The 16,665-nt window shown below is 59.9% G+C and overlaps 1 protein-coding gene across 1 annotated transcript in view; it reads right to left on the bottom strand.

Moving 5' to 3' along the window:
- PCDH1 (protocadherin 1) overlaps positions 1–16,665 on the bottom strand; it is a 131,560-nt gene that overhangs the window by 36,631 nt on the left and 78,264 nt on the right. Inside the window, exons 2-3 of the mRNA XM_009880745.1 lie at positions 9,947–10,761; positions 6,156–8,348 (exon numbers count right to left, since the gene is read on the bottom strand). Of these exons, the coding sequence (XP_009879047.1) occupies positions 6,156–8,348; positions 9,947–10,761 (3,008 nt within the window). The remainder of the gene's footprint in view (positions 1–6,155; positions 8,349–9,946; positions 10,762–16,665) is intronic.

Below are 16,665 nucleotides of genomic sequence, written 5' to 3'. Positions count from 1 at the left end.
AGGGAAAGAAACCTATACTACCAGTGGGATATGGAAAGCAGGTCCTCAAGGGTGCAGAGTGAGACCTGCAGAAAAGTCCAGAAAGTCAGCGAGAAAACAAGGTTAACAGGAGACCTACTTGGGGGAGGATGAGTGGGTCTGAGTCACAGGTGACCCTGGCTGTCAGACGTGAAACCAAGACCGAGCTTCATCTGGAGCGGACTGATGGACGCTGCAGCTAGCATCAGAGACAACAAGAAGAGGGGGGCCAAGGTGCTAGATGTGGCCTATGCCCCTGCAGCCAGGTTCCTCCTCGCCCATGGTCAATCCTTCCCTGCCTTAGCCGAGCAGACCATGTGCTTCCTGGGGCACTGAAGAAGCAGGGGACTGTGGGCAGAGTCCCTTTTGGAGTAATCTCCATTGACCATCTTGGTTTCTCCCTTGGGTTGTGTAACTGCAGCTTGCAGGACAGTACATAGGAGCCCGTGGAGATGGGCTGTGCCTGGGGTTTCACGGGCAGGTGCTCTGACACAACAGGTATGCGTGGGGATGGAGGGTGGAGGGGGAGTAAGATGCTTTGGGCTTGACACAGGGCTCAGCTCCAGGGGCAGCGTTCAAAAGAACATGCCACCAAATGAGAGATTTGGCAGGGTACTGCAGGGGCTGAATGTCCGAGACCCCACAAACCATGAAAGGGAGCTCCCGCTCTTTGCAACCCACCACAGCACAGCCCCACACGAGTCAGCCTATGCACAGCTGCACAGCTCTTGCACACGACCGGCACTGGGAGTCCCTGGTGTACACCAGCTCTAGGGACACAAACACGCAGCACCCACCTCTTTGCTGCTGCCCCACACCCTCCTGGAGCTGCCCTCCTCACCCTGAGCTGACACAGTTCCCAGGGACAGAGCTGCTCTGTGCCCCTTTGCTCAACACATCCTTTAGCCCTCCCTCTCCCCTGCAACACCCCACCCCATCCTGCCCTACATCACGCACCCTCTCATTACCCCAGCCTCCTCTCCATCCCGTCCCAGAACATCCCACCTCCGTCCTCACCCGGGAGCACCCCACCCTCCACCCTCTTCAGCTCCATCCCACCCTCTGCCCTTCACCCCATCCACGGCTGCTTTCTCAGCAGAGGGACCACGAAGCCCCCAGGGACACTCCCTGTCACAGCATCAGGTTTTGCCCCAGGATTTGGGTGACCGTTTAAGCAGGCTGCAGGGCTGGGCCCCACTCCAGGCTGGTCTGAGCACAGGGAACAGCACTGCAGCTGAGAGCCCGGCCGAGCGGGCAGAGCAGTGCTGGGAATATCAATCAGGGCGGCTTGGACCAGGCGGCTGCCCACACAGCCAGCGCTTTCATCGCACAGAGGATGCACAGCTCGGCTCTCGGAGCCAGCCGGGGACTCAGCCCTGCGCTGCGGAGGGCTCAGCATCCCTCTGTACCGGAGCCAGCAGACAGCCGGTCAGGAGAGACTGATGGGGAGGGGAAAGCCACCGGGAAGGGGGAGGTCACTGCCTGACCAGAGCAGAGGGAGAGATCAGGAGAGAGGGATGGAGAAGAGCAGATACAATTGTGAAAGAAAAGAGGGGAGGGAAAAGGTGGAGGCCCCAGATCCAAGCTAGGGAAGCCTGTGTTCACCACAGACCAACACTGGCTCCAAGGACGTCAGGCAGGGGAGAACCTGGGGGTCTGAGAAGCGAGAGGAAGAGGAGAGCAGGGAGGAATGAGCAGCATCTGGCTCAGCACAGTGGGAAGAGGGGAACTGGCCAGAGCTGGGAGCCACCCAGGCAACCCATCACAATGTGAGGAGACCTGGGCAGGTAGCACAGGTTGGGCGAGCCTTCAGGGGAGCAAAGGACAAGGTCCCAAGGGCTGGTGGGGCCAGCGACTCTCAGGAAGGAGAGATCCGATGCTCTCCTTGATGGGACAGGGAAGTAAGCACCACTGCCTCCTTGCAGATGTGCTGCTTACAGAGGAGTTGTCACCTGCCCAAGGCCGCACGCTATGAACACACCACTGTCACCTCCGGCCGCGTATGGGCTGTGTACAGCCCACTGCCACCACTCCATGTAACCCTGTGCCACTTCTCCCTGTGGTACTGGCTCTGTACCCGCCTGTGCCTCCTCCCACTGCAGTACAGGCTGCACGCACACCGCTGCCACCTCCTCAGGGGACAAGGGTTGTACCCCTCCTTGTGCCACCTCCTCCCAGAGGAGATACAGGATGCAAGCTCCGCACAGCCTGTACACGTCGCTCTGCCACAGAGACCGCGCACACACCCCTGCCACCCCTCCGTGGGATGCAGGCTGTGAGCACCCCACTGCCACCTCCCACACGTGGAGTGCAGGCTGAGTACACCCTGCCGTCACCTCCCTCTGCAGCACAGCCTGCGCACACCCACAGCATCTCTGGCTGTACAGGCCAGGCTATACTACGGGGTTGCTCACCTCCTGTGGCTGAAGCTCTTCATTTTGAGGTCCCAAATGCCACATGGTGATCTCCCAGGGCAGCCCTCCCTGCCATAAAGCCCCCCTGGAACAGACCGGCCAGGAGCCACCGCACAATCCTGCCTTGCTTATGGGGCTCTCAGAATCCTCACCAACTCCCCAGAAGCCAGCACCATGTACGACCCGTTCCTCACCCCACTTCTTGTGCTCCCCCAAGGTCCCACGAGCACCCCGTTGATGCTCACAAGCTGCTGGGCATTCATAGTTGTTTTGCAGGGCCCAGCCACTCTGCCCAGCACAGCGAGGGCTCAGCCCCCACACCGCAGCCCCCAGGACCTCACTGACACACTCCTTCATTCCATCTCTGCACGCCAGAGCCAAATCGGAACCAAGTGCAATCGATCCCGAGAGTGGGATCTGATTTGGAGAGCCTGGGAACTGCCCCCCAGCACAATGTCTTCCCAAAACGGGGAGGGGGGTGGGGCAGGGGGTGGGGAGGAAACAGGGCAGGTCCCCCATGAACCCTCAGCTCCATCTGCAGCTCATTTCTGGATCCGTTTATCAGCTCATTCCACGTGAACGACCTTGAGAAAAATCCACTGACCCAGGACAGTAGGAGACTTTCCCAGACATCTGCCAACACCAAAACCCGCAATTTATGGAGACTGTAAGCTAAATTCTAAAGCAAAATAATTTCACTCTGTCCATTATAGTTATGCTATTAGTCTAGCCCCGCTCCCCCCTCTGCAGAGAGTAATTAATACTGCGCCGTGCTCCTGAGCCTGCAGGCAGGTGCAGGCGCCTCTGCTGAGCTCGCAGTAGCGCGCTGAAGTTAACACCACTCCAGCCAGCTTCTCAGATGGTAGAGATGGTTGGGGGCTGTAAGGACCCAGGGCAGTCTTGGCTTTGTGCAGCTGGGAAAGGATGTAGCATAGCCCCCACCCCTGGTATAAAAAAGCCCCCGAAGGGTGGAGCAAAAGAAAACGAGAGATGCTCCCCACGCCAGGATCTGAGCGGTTGTGTTCTTGCCCCAGGTTCATCAAAGAGCTGCTGAGGACAAGGAAGGAAGGGAAACTTCTCTCAGAAAGTTCCCAAAGGGAAGCAGATAGTACCGCTGAGCCAAGCCCCCAGACTGCCCTGCCCAGCCCTGCAGGGACTAGTTATTTAGGTGGTTGGTGGTGTCTCCTTTCTTCCTCTGCAGCCATCGCATCTCCCCGCAGGTCCCAGCCCTGCCTGCCTAGGAGGCCCAGACACTTCCTGGACGGTTCAAGATAAAACCTTATGCTGTTAGCAAAACAAACTAGGAGGCTGTGAGAGCCAAGGCTGGCACAGGGCTGAAACCACCAAAGCCAGAACCACTGGTTTCCCCGGATGATCTAATCTCTCCCAGCGTCAGAGCTCCTCTCCTCCAGCAGCCTGGTGTGGCCAGTTGGAGTCCCTGGGGAAGAGGTGAAGCTGGTGTGACGGGTGTAGGGATGTCTGCCCCAGTTTGAAAGAAAAACCATGAGAAAGAGGAAGGGGTGGCCAGGGAAGGGGTCCCTGAGATGTGATACTTGGCTGGAGGGAGGGTGGGTGTAGGATGGCCCCATCTAGGGCCTGGGGAAGGGGTACTGCGCTGCTCCTGCCTACCACCATCCATCCTCTCTCCACCCTGCTGGAGAGAAGACCCTGAGCAAGCCCCATGGCAGCAGCATTGCCCCCAACCTGCCCGCCAGGAGGGGCAGAGCCATCTTTACGGGGAGCGTGGCTGCCTGGCTCCATCACCCTCCCACAGCCCCACCACTGCCAGCAAGCCTGGGATGACCTCTCCTTTGCTTCAAGGGTGCCCATTGCATCCCGTGGTGGGGGGAGCACCCTGCTTTGGGTGCTTCCCCCCCAGCGCTGCTGACGCACCCAGGCTCCACCTGCAACCATGTGCGTCCTCATTCCAGCACTGCGGAGGGCGAGAGGCAGGCGTCTTCCAGCCCTCGCTGGCAGGATTTGGGTCATGCTAACCAGGCACCGCGCGGCAGGGATCTGCTCCTCCACGCGCTGGCTGTGGGACATGGGTGGGTCTCAAAAGGACATGGGGATGAACCAGGAGAAGTTATGCAGGGAGATGTCGGGGTGGAAGAAAGCTGAGCTGGCTGCTCCATGGCACACATGTACGTGTGTGTGTATGTACATGCATGTGTTGTGAACCATGTCCTGGAGGAAGCGGTCTCCTTAGAGGGCCAGGCAGTGACTGGAGAGTGGGAGATGTCAATCTGGGGAGGGGGGGTTGATACCATGAGGCCTCTGGACTGCCCATGCTAGGGCACAGTGGAGGACTTGTGGAGATGGCTTAGCCTACTAGCATCACTTCTGGGCCCTGCAGGACGTGGGTGGTCCGGTGACTGAGAACGTGGAAAATACGCTTGGGAAATTGCTGGGAGCAAGAGCATCTAAGGGGGCAGCAGGGAAAATAAGGCACAACTGGTCAAAAATAGAAAACTTTATTAAGTCAAATCCAACAGGGCAACTGAGCTCAGCCCCACGGCAGCAGCCCAGCCTGCCGCTCACTGGGGTACAAAGAAGGGGAGCAGGGGTCTCCATAGGGCACAGAGGGTACAGCATGGTGGGGGGGTGGGTGATCCTCACCCATGGGGCCTCAGGAAGAAGGCAAAGCTGCAGGCACTCATCCCCCCTCTCCCTCCCTAGCTATTTAAGGATAGACCCGACAGGCGCCAAAGCAGAAACGTGGTGCAAGCTAACTGGCCAGACAGCATGAGGAAAGAGGGTCCTGCAAGCTCCAGGCTCACCCCACGACCTCCTGGGACAGCTCCAAGCTCCAGTGCACACCAGCGAGCAGCCCTTCCCAGTCCGCAGCCAAGACCTACTTCTGCCCTGCCCCGCACGCAGCAGAAACCCCCGGTTAGACCAAGAGCAGTGACCCGACCGCAGCACGCAGCAGAGACCCCCCTGCTCCTCCAGCCCCGAGCACGAGCCTCAGCCCCAGCCCCGGCACACGGCCGGACCCGTGCCACTGGGAAACCACTCTCCTCCTCCGCAGCGGCTGCAGCGTGGCTCCCGCAGAGCCGTAGCTCCGGGCCCGATGCTCACGCTAAGGGAAGCCCGGTTTTCACCGCGCTGGCTATGGCAGAGGGCCCAAGCCTGGGGGAAGCCCGAGCCTGAGCCTGGGAAAAAGGCAGAGCTTTGCTCCTCCACCCAGCCCCACCTGCCTGGGCAGCCACAGCGGGTGCAAAACTCCCTTTTGGGCGGCTTTGCGCAGGGATGGTGAAAGGTGCAGCCACACTAGCAGAGCCGGGCTGGCAACAGCAAGGCTAGCACCTTCCTCGCTGCTCCCTGGACATGGGCAGGGCTGGAAACTGGCTACCCAGTGGAGCAGGACCAGTTTTTCCTCCTCACGAGTCAGCCCAAGCGGAGGGATGGATGGGAGGGTGAATATTGCCCTCCTCTGTGCTCTTAGAGACGGTCCCCAAAGGGGACCCAGGCGGGTGGCATTCCCTCCCCGGAGCTCCACATGCAGAGGCACATGCACGCAGCACCGTTCGCATCACGGTCACCCAGGCAGCACCACCAGGACCCAGCCCCGGGCGCTCTGATAAGGGTTCCGACAGTCCAGCCCCCCAGGCCACGCATGCAGAGCTGGGGGCCAGTCCACGCTCACTCCCACACCTCTGTCCAGATGGCTCCCCGGTGCAGGGCGGGGGCCGCTGCCGGCCTCAGGATGAGCTCTCCTACCTGCTTGTTGGTGTATTTCTGGGGATTGGTGCGGTAGCTGTAGTCCGAGTACTGCTCGGAGCCTGTCGAGTTGTTGTCCCCGGTGCCAACAAAGGTGTTGGTGGCCGGCAGGTCCTGCACCACTTGGTGCTTCTTGGAGGCAGAGGGCGACTGAGGCTGCAGCTGGATGGAGGGCAGCGGTGAGTTGGAGCGGTAGTGGCGACCCAGGTCTGGGCTGCCTGGCGGGTAGTTGAGAGGCAGGTGGATGCGGGGGCTGTCACTGACAGAGTCATTCATGAGGTTGAACTTGAGCGATTTCTGCAGCCCCGTCTCCTCCTCATCCTCCGTGGGCTTGGGTGGCTTCGGGGACTTGCTCTTCTTCACCTTGCTCTTGCTCTTACCGCTCTTGCTGGCCTGCTTGGGTGCATACAGGTCCTTGGTCTCCTTCTTGCCTGCCTGGTAGCCGCTCTTGGCCTCCCGCTGCCGGCAGTAGCGCACCAGGACGACCAGCACAATGACCAGAGTGACGGCCACGATGCCAGCGATGACTCCGAAGAGGATGTTGCTTCGCTGCTTGCTGCGCTCATATTCAGGGTCTCCAGCGATGTCTATGTCAAGCGGTGTGTCCAGGCTGTGCCCCACCAGCGTGTCCAGCAGCGTGCGATTGGCCAGGGTCTCGTTGACGTAGAAGTGCACCAGCGCCGTGCCGTGCCGTGAGGGCTTGCCCTTGTCGTTGACGCGCACTACCAAGCGGTGTAGGCCATGGTGCTTGCGCAGGATCTCCTTCTCCAGGGTGATGTCTCCACTGTGCGGGGAGATCTGGAAGAGCTCGAAGGGGTTGCCTCCTGTGATGCTGTAGGTCAGCTCCGCGTTGACTCCAGAGTCAATGTCCTCCGCCTTAACCTTGCTCACCTGCTGGCCAGGGCTGGTGTGGGGCAGGATGTGTTTGTAGGTGGCATTGGAGGGTGAAGTGATGAAGGGGGCATTATCATTCTCATCCAAGACATTGATGGTCACCCCCACGTAGGCAGACCTGGGAGGATCCCCGCCATCCACTGCCTTGAGTCGGAAAGTGTACGTGCTCTGCTGCTCCCGGTCAAAAGAGATGCTGGAGAGGATGGTGCCAGTGCCATTCTGGATGACAAAATCTCCGTTGTCTTGCTCCACCGACAGCTGGATGCGGGCGTTTTCTCCTTTGTCAGCATCGATCACTGTCACCATGCCCACAGGGCTGAGGGGCGGCATGTTCTCCATCACTGAGAAGTTGTAGCCGCTCAGCATGAACTTGGGGTCGTTGTCATTCCTGTCCATGACGTTGATGGCCACAGATGCTGTGCCCTTGAGGCTGGGGCTGCCCTTGTCTGCCGCCACCACCAAGAACTCATAGCGCTCCCGCTGTTCTCGGTCCAGCACTGCCTTCACCCGGATCTCCCCAGAGTCAGGGTCAATGGTGAAGGCACCCTTGGAAGAGGGGTCCGTCACCAGGGAGTAAACCAGCTTGGCGTTTGAGCCACTGTCAGCATCGCTGGCGCTTACCTCCATCACCAGGTCGTCAGGCTCATTGTTTTCGGGGAAGGCCACCTCAGTGAAACTCTGGCTGAAGACAGGTGCATTGTCATTCACGTCAACAACCTGCACCTTCAAAGAGTTGGTGCTGGAGAGGGGTGGGTTCCCCGAGTCCACTGCCACAATCTCAATGGTGTACTCCTTCACCGACTCATAGTCTAGCGGTGTGGTGGTCTGTAGGAAGTATTTCTTCTTGCTGTCACTCCCCGTTTCACTAGCCTGCCGCAGCTGGAACGGGACATCACCAGCCACCACACAGGTCACCACGGCATTTTCACCCTCATCTCGGTCGGACACCTGCACCAGAGCTACTGCTGTCTCTACTGGCACGTCCTCCGAGATGTTTGCCATGCCATCCTGGTGGGTGACGAGTCCGATGCCCCGGATCTCTATGGAAGGTGCATTGTCGTTCATGTCCTTGATGGTGACCACCACCTGGGTGCGGGCGCTCTTGGGGTTGGCCCCCTTGTCCTTGGCCATGACAGAGAACTTGAGGATGTTGACGTCCTCACGGTCGATGGGCCCCTGTACGGTGATGAGCCCCGTGGTGCGGTCCAGGCGCAGCAGCCGGCGCACCATGTCTGAGGCTTGATGGAAGGAATAGTCAATTTCGGCATTGGCACCCTGGTCTGAGTCGTTGGCTTTCACCTGCGGGAGGGAGGGAGAAATGGTGAGCAGGAGGGCAAGGTGGCATGAGCCCCTCTGCAAAAAGCCATGCTGCCTGCCATGGCCTCCTCTGGGGACGGCTTGGGGGGGAAAACCAGGATTTCCTCTTCTGGGGCCAAGAACTATGGGGCAAAGAGCCTGGGACCGGCAGAGCAGCTGGGAGCGGCCCTCCAGCACGGAGGCTTTTCCTTGCTCTTCCAGTGAAACCGGCTGGGCCGGTCAGTCGCGCTCCCCTCCTGGCCAGCTGCAGCACGCAGGGAATCCTCTGGGAACCCTTGCCAACCCTTGCCGCCACAAGCCAGGCAGCAGCGTGGAGGGACGGTTCTGGCTGCACTGGCTCTGCAAAACCCTCCTCAAAGAGGGGCTCGAGCAGCTGCCTGGCCGAGGTGAGGATGAGGAGGAGGGGAAGGGAGGATGTGCGGAGCCACAGCAGCTCCATTCCGGCATTCAGGGATGCAGCCAAGTGGAGATCGGGGGCTGCCTAAGCTCTGCACGGCATCAGCCATCCCTGCCCGCCCGTCAGGAGCTCTGCATTCGCATAAACCTGCCTCTACGCCTATTATTTGCTTTCTAAAGAAGATGAGGTTTGTCTAACATTTGCCTCCCTAATCGGCTCTCCGAGCTGCCTCTTCTCTGCACCATTTGCTGCTCTGCTGTTATCTTGCTCAGCAGATTTGGATGGAGAACGAAAGTTGTTAAATGTAAATTCCACCTTTTACCTCCACTCACAAAAAAGGCGGAAGTCATTTTCCCCCTGAAAGATAAAAGCTGAGCAATGGCAGCAGCGGCGGCGTCTCAGCCCATTCTCCTCCCGGCCGTGCAGCTCCCTTATCTGCTTCCAACTTCCATTCTCTTAACAGTGAAAAATGAATTCTTAAAAAATTCACATCAGAATTAGCAAGCAGATGAGAGCTGGCCGCGCTCCGCTTATTAAGATGGCAGCTGCAGATAAACAGATGTCGGCTACTATCATCTCAATGCCCCCTCCAAGCCAAATCCACCGAGATCCATCCCCTTGGGCTCTCTGGGCCACTTTGCGCCACTGCCTGAGATGAGGCAGAGCCCCTGGACCCTGCAGACAGCAAAGCACCCGGGAGTCATGGGCAGCCCCCCATAGATGGGCAGCAGGGATGCTGTCTGACCCCCATCTCCTGTGAGAGCCTGAGTTTCCATGGAGCGGCCAAGGGAATGCAACTTATGAAAGGGTCTATGTCTTGTCTGCGGGCAGCATTGAGACCGGTCTGGCATGAAGCCAGGCTCCCCCATGGACCTCGGGTCCCAGCCCTCCCCATAGCCCGGAGGCCTTTGCTCCCGCACACCCGCCAGCACTGCTGCTGCCCCTCATTCATGTCCTGCAACCCCCGCTCTGGCTCCACCTTCCTGCGCATCCTTTCCAACCTCATTTTAGCAGATGTGACATCCCAGGGACCTGCCCACCCGCCTGCCCCATGTAACACCGTGGGCTCACAGCCCTTCTAGGCTCTCTCCTCCCTTGAAGCACTGTGGCAGCAAGCGGCTGTATAAATGCTCCCCGAGTCATCCCTGCTGCAGCCAGACAAGCCAGAAGCCCTCGCACTCACCTGGAGGACAGAGTGCCCCATGGGGCTGTTTTCAGAGAGCTCTGCCTCATACAGGGCCTTCTCAAACTTGGGTGCGTTGTCGTTCATGTCCAGGATGGTGATGCGAAGCAGGGCGCTGCTCGCCCGCGGTGGGTTGCCTCCATCCTGCACCTTGATCGTCAGGTCATAGGAGTCCCACTGCTCCCGGTCCAGGTTCCCCATGACAATCAGCTGTGGCTGCTTCTCGTCCTGATCCTCCGCCACCTGCAGCCCAAAGAGCTCCTGGGCTTCAGGACCAGCCGTCAGCTCATAGGAGGCAACACCATTGGGGCCTGAGTCCCGGTCCATGGCCAGGGGGATGGGGAAAAGTGTCCCGATGTTGGTGTTTTCGGGGATGGACAGGGTGAGAACAGGTGAGGCAAAGTTGGGGGTGTTGTCATTGATATCGAGCACCTCTATCTGCCCCTCGAGCAGGCGAGGGCTGCTGTTCAGGATCAGGTCAGTGATGGACACTTCGAACTCCAGGTAGCAGGGCTCTCCAGGCAGGAGGTGCTGGCAGTCACGCAAGCTCTCCCGGTCAATGGAGGTCTCTGTGGTGTAGATGTCCCCAGTCTTGCCATCCACACGTAGGTATGGGGCCCCCACTTCCAGCTTGTAGAGATGTCCCACATCTGGGAAGCCGTAGTCAGAGGCCAGGCTCCCTATGAGGGTGTTGGGGGGTTGTTCCTCCTGCACTTTGTAGACCACACGTGTCCCAGAGACCAGGGCAGGGAACTGGAAGAAGAGCCACAGGCCCAGGCAGGATGCCAGCGGTTTCATCCTGCGCTGTAGGGGAGCTGGAAGGAGACACAGACACCGGAGGTTAGGCAGTTCCAGGCCCCGGGGACCTCTTTGCCGCAGTCCACTCCCCTGGGGTATCCTTTTGGGCGCATCCCCTGTGCCAAGCGGGAGCGCGTATGGTCCCAAAGCAGCCCCCCAAAGCGAAGGGGTTTCAGGAGCTCCCCTGGCAGAGCCGGCCCCAGCCTTGCTCTCCTGGCAGCTACCGCAAGCAAGTGCCCGGGAAGACCGGTCCCGGCTTGCAAAGTTCCTGCAACGCCCTGCTCGAGTGAGCAACCCAGTCATTGAAACCTCAGCCTGTCACTTGCAGGAAGCCACTCCTGCCACTGTCCACCCTCTTTGTCACCACGCAAACTGTAATTAGACCCAAGGAGGCACACTAACAGGGCGGACTGCACAGTCTGCTGCCAGCAACCCGATGGGAGCCAGCCAGGCTCAGAGACAGCTCACCACGGAAACACAGGAGCATTGTGTGCCACGCACTACAGGGGCACTGCCTGCCACGCACGGCGGGGACGCAGAGGCACTGCATGCGTCTGCCAGCCCTGCAGAAACAGGAGCACCAAAAGGAGGGCAGGGGCCCTGCCTGCTCGGCAGGGAGGGAGGGCTGCCACCCAACCAGCACTGCAGGGACATGGGGCACTGCCAGGAGTCAGAGCTACCTCCCATCTGTCACCACAGGGATCCAGGGCACTGCCTGCACTGCAGGAATACAGCCCATCCGTCACTGCAGGGACATGGGACACTGCCATGGCAGGGATAGAGCAGCACTGCCCTCTCTGCACTGCCGTCACAGCAGCACTGCCAGCCTCGCACTGCGAGACGCGCAGGCACCACCCATCCGGCACTGCAGGGATGCAGGAGCATCATCCATCCTGCACTGCACGTGGGGCACTGCCACCCACTTGCGCCTCTCTCAGGAAGAGGGGCACTGCCCACCCCTGTATCAGAGGGGCACAGACTCACTGCCCACCCTGCGCTGCAGCGCAGATGTACCCCGTGGGGCAGTGCCCCCCCCTCCCCAGGGAGCAGCGGCACTGCACAGCCCCAGCGCGCTGCGATGGGTGGCACAGCATCTCCCCTCTGCTGCGCAGTCACTAGGCAACCCCACACCCTGCGCCAGCAAATCCTGTTTCCCTTCGCTCACTGCAGACACACTGCTCCTTCCCATTCCCTCCCACTCCAGACTGGGACACTGCACGCATGCACTGGGTGCCCCTCACGCTGCCCCTGCGTGCCCTGCCCGCCCGGTGCCAATGTCCCCCCCCCAGCTGCTGCAGAGGCAGTGGCAGAAGTACTGCCCCCCCCTGCCTTGCAGAGACACACACTGCACCCGCTGCACCGCAGGCACCCCACCACTGGAAACCTCCTCCCAGTATGCACACCACTGCAGAGGCAGTGCCAGGCACATCGCCAGCCCCGTAGAGACTGTCCCCTTCTGTGCCCTGTCCCCACGCCCCTGCCTGGTGCTGTGCCTGGCCACCAGCTTTCCTGTCTCCCGCTTTCCGTTCTGGGAACGCACCTTCTTCCCCCAGGGTCCAGGCGCACCCACGCATCTTCTGCTGAGCCGTGAGCGTGAAGGGGAGCAGCCCAGCTCATCGGCACCCAGCAAGCCCAGTGGCTGGGTGCCCTAAAATCACCAGGCACAAGCATCTGTCACAGACCCACAGCAGCAACCTTCTCTCGCCACTCCCATTGCTCCCTGTCTCCATACTCTGCACCCAGCCGGTGGGATGGGTGAGTGCTCCTCCACCATCCATGGTGCCTAATTCCCAGTTCCCCCAGCATTGTACAGATCCTCAACAAGCGGAGCATCCTGCACTGTCCACCCTAGTACTTCCCACAAGCCAGCAGTTCCCAGTCCCACCACCCCTCCCACTCCCTCATAGACGAGTGCCTCATTAGTGGCATGGAGAGAGGAGCTCGTCTCTCCACAGGTGAAATTACATCTCTTGTTTCTGGAGACGGAAACTATGGTCCTGAAGCCTGGCTTGACTCTGCTCCCCTGTCCTGCAAGCACCCTTCATGCCAAGAAGAGGTATTTCCACCTTGCTGAGGACACACAGAGCGGCGCTGTGTGTGGATACCGCTGAGATGTATGTCCCCAGGGGGAAAGGAAGAGTCAAACACAACTTCTTCCATCCCTGCACAGGGCTGAGGATGGAGGAGGTAAGAAGCTGAGCAGAAACACGACGCGCCTCTGTATCAATACAGGCAAAGCCCAGCAATGCACACACACACGTGTTGGCACTGAGTGTGCATGTATCCGTCTGTGCACCGTGTGTGTGCACCTGCCCAGAGCACCGGAAAAAGCGTACGTGTGCACACATGTGCGCGCACTGTCAGGAGCACATCTGTGCCGGCGCCGGGACAGCCTGTGCATCAGACACGAGTTTTCCTTCCTGCCTGGAGCGCACGTGTGTGTGCACCGAGCAACGCGTGTGCCTGCGCAGGGGGGGAGCGTGTGCGCATGCCCCTGTTCACCGCCACCGGGTGTGCATCTGTGTGATGTCACCCCGTGCGGGGGTACTTGCACCACCTGTGTGTGCTGGGTCACGCGTGTGTCTGCCCTCAGCATGTGTGTGCGCTCACACTGGACCCCCCCCCTACCCCACTCATCCACCTGCTTTCACGGGGTGTCCGAACCCGCACTGAGCCTCATCACCCCGTTGCCCTGCGCTCCCTTTGGAAATGGCTGTGCGGCACGGACAGGGAGAAGGGGAAGAGGTGCAGCCCCTGGGAAGGTGCTCCTGAAGGATATCCCGGCCGGAAGAGGCACCCGTGGCCGCCGCCGGACTGTTTGCACAAGCCTGTTTGCACTAGGCTGAGCCGTGTCTGCTGATGACGTAGCGCCGTCTTGACTAAGCCTTGATGTCTTTCCGTTCTGGGAACGCACCTTCTTCCCCCAGGGTCCAGGCGCACCCACGCATCTTCTGCTGAGCCGTGAGCGTGAAGGGGAGCAGCCCAGCTCATCGGCACCCAGCAAGCCCAGTGGCTGGGTGCCCTAAAATCACCAGGCACAAGCATCTGTCACAGACCCACAGCAGCAACCTTCTCTCGCCACTCCCATTGCTCCCTGTCTCCATACTCTGCACCCAGCCGGTGGGATGGGTGAGTGCTCCTCCACCATCCATGGTGCCTAATTCCCAGTTCCCCCAGCATTGTACAGATCCTCAACAAGCGGAGCATCCTGCACTGTCCACCCTAGTACTTCCCACAAGCCAGCAGTTCCCAGTCCCACCACCCCTCCCACTCCCTCATAGACGAGTGCCTCATTAGTGGCATGGAGAGAGGAGCTCGTCTCTCCACAGGTGAAATTACATCTCTTGTTTCTGGAGACGGAAACTATGGTCCTGAAGCCTGGCTTGACTCTGCTCCCCTGTCCTGCAAGCACCCTTCATGCCAAGAAGAGGTATTTCCACCTTGCTGAGGACACACAGAGCGGCGCTGTGTGTGGATACCGCTGAGATGTATGTCCCCAGGGGGAAAGGAAGAGTCAAACACAACTTCTTCCATCCCTGCACAGGGCTGAGGATGGAGGAGGTAAGAAGCTGAGCAGAAACACGACGCGCCTCTGTATCAATACAGGCAAAGCCCAGCAATGCACACACACACGTGTTGGCACTGAGTGTGCATGTATCCGTCTGTGCACCGTGTGTGTGCACCTGCCCAGAGCACCGGAAAAAGCGTACGTGTGCACACATGTGCGCGCACTGTCAGGAGCACATCTGTGCCGGCGCCGGGACAGCCTGTGCATCAGACACGAGTTTTCCTTCCTGCCTGGAGCGCACGTGTGTGTGCACCGAGCAACGCGTGTGCCTGCGCAGGGGGGGAGCGTGTGCGCATGCCCCTGTTCACCGCCACCGGGTGTGCATCTGTGTGATGTCACCCCGTGCGGGGGTACTTGCACCGCCGGTGTGTGCTGGGTCACGCGTGTGTCTGCCCTCAGCATGTGTGTGCGCTCACACTGGACCCCCCCCCTACCCCACTCATCCACCTGCTTTCACGGGGTGTCCGAACCCGCACTGAGCCTCATCACCCCGTTGCCCTGCGCTCCCTTTGGAAATGGCTGTGCGGCACGGACAGGGAGAAGGGGAAGAGGTGCAGCCCCTGGGAAGGTGCTCCTGAAGGATATCCCGGCCGGAAGAGGCACCCGTGGCCGCCGCCGGACTGTTTGCACAAGCCTGTTTGCACTAGGCTGAGCCGTGTCTGCTGATGACGTAGCGCCGTCCTGACTAAGCCTTGATGTGAGGTGGAAGATCGCAGGTAAAGGTGAAAGTCCCAACCCCGGGCGATGCCTCACATGGCCCTGACTGGGCTGGGAGGGAGGGCCCCGGCAGCTGGCAATGCCAGGAGCCCTGTGCCAGCCTGGAGGAGGAAGGGAGTCACCCAAGGGTGCCCAGCACCCATGCTTTCTGCTCCAATAAAAGGGCTGGAGCCTAAACTCAAGCCCCGTTCCTGCAGGTGAAGGAAACCTCCAAAGCAGAGAGGCTGGAGGAAAAAAGAGGCTGGGAACCCCAGTGGGACCATCGCCCCGCAAGGGATTGCCGGCGGGATTGAGGGGCCCCGGGTTCGCCGGGGTAAGGAATCCTGCTTGGCGCCTAGGGGTGCGAATGACACAGCGCAGACGTGAGAGCCCAGAGCTGGGCGTGAGGAGGAGGAGGAGGCGGAAGCCTCCACCACCGGGGAAAAGCACGTCTGTGCAGGAGACAGAGGCTTCCCAGGGGCCAGTCCAAGGCACCGGGCTATTTTCCCATGGGATCTAAGGACCATCCCACACTTTCTTCTCCGGTGCCAGGCACCTTTTTCCGACCTGCTGGCAGAGCACAGAGCACTTAAAAATAAAAACCCCTCCCAAAACAACTATTCCTCTGCACACACAATTCTCCCTACGGGGAGAGTGCGAGAGAGACTGAACCACATGAGAGAGGCGTTAGTCACGCTGCTTAATGCATGACTGGAAAGCTCTCGGAGGACAGTGGCATGCAAAATCCTACAGAATTCAGCCATTCCCCCCCCTCCAATTTAAAAAAAAAAAAACAACCAACTAATGAGAGGGAGGTTAAAAAGTGCTGAAAATTTAAGCAACTGCTTGAACAAGCCTTTGCTCCCTGTGATTCCCACAGCCCCTTGGCCCCGTTCCACAGAAGGCAGCACCGCTCCGGGAACGGGCACCAAAGTCCACCCTCTTATTGCTCCCAACGGCTGATTGCGTGGCTCGGAGCCACGCTTACAAGTCTATCCAAACCCTGCACTGAGCACACAAGTACTAATCCCCCCCTCCCTCCAGTCCCCCCACCACCCCTCCCCAAGCTCTGCTCTGATGCTCGGAGCTGGAGCAACATCCCAGCAAAGCAGCAACCGCTAATCACGGCTCCACCAGTTCCACTCCACGCGAGGGCCTGAGATCAAGGACCATATTGTCCAAAAAACGGCCACTGATGTTCAGTCCCGCATCAAAGGCGCGGATGGGCTGAATCCTGGGCATTTTGTGGCACATCCCACGGTTTCCTTTGGCTCCGGCTGCCGCTGCGGCTGCTCGGCATTTATGCAGGCTGGGCCCAAACTCCCCGAGCCGGAGCACCCCGCCAGGAGGAACCCCACTCACTTGTCAACAGCTTTACCCCTAAATCATCTCTTAAGAGCTGCACAGTGATGAAACGAGGGTGAAGCCTGGGGTCCTCCCTCCTCCTGCCTCCTTCTCCCCATCCTTTCCAACTCCGGCAGCCAGCGAGGCAGAGACCTGTCAGAGCCTCCCCAGGGCGGCAGCTCCCACCCCCCCCCCCCGTGGGTCCCCCACAGCCTCTCTGGGATCCTGCGGACTCCTGTCCTCCCCCTGCCACCATCCCACTCGCCATCCCGGCCTGGAGGAAGGTAAAAATGTCGCGGGCCTGAAACACCCA

Source organism: Charadrius vociferus, unplaced genomic scaffold (genome assembly GCF_000708025.1).
Source record: "Charadrius vociferus isolate BGI_N301 unplaced genomic scaffold, ASM70802v2 scaffold822, whole genome shotgun sequence".
NCBI lineage: Eukaryota > Metazoa > Chordata > Aves > Charadriiformes > Charadriidae > Charadrius > Charadrius vociferus.
This window is presented reverse-complemented; position numbering and strand designations above follow the sequence as displayed.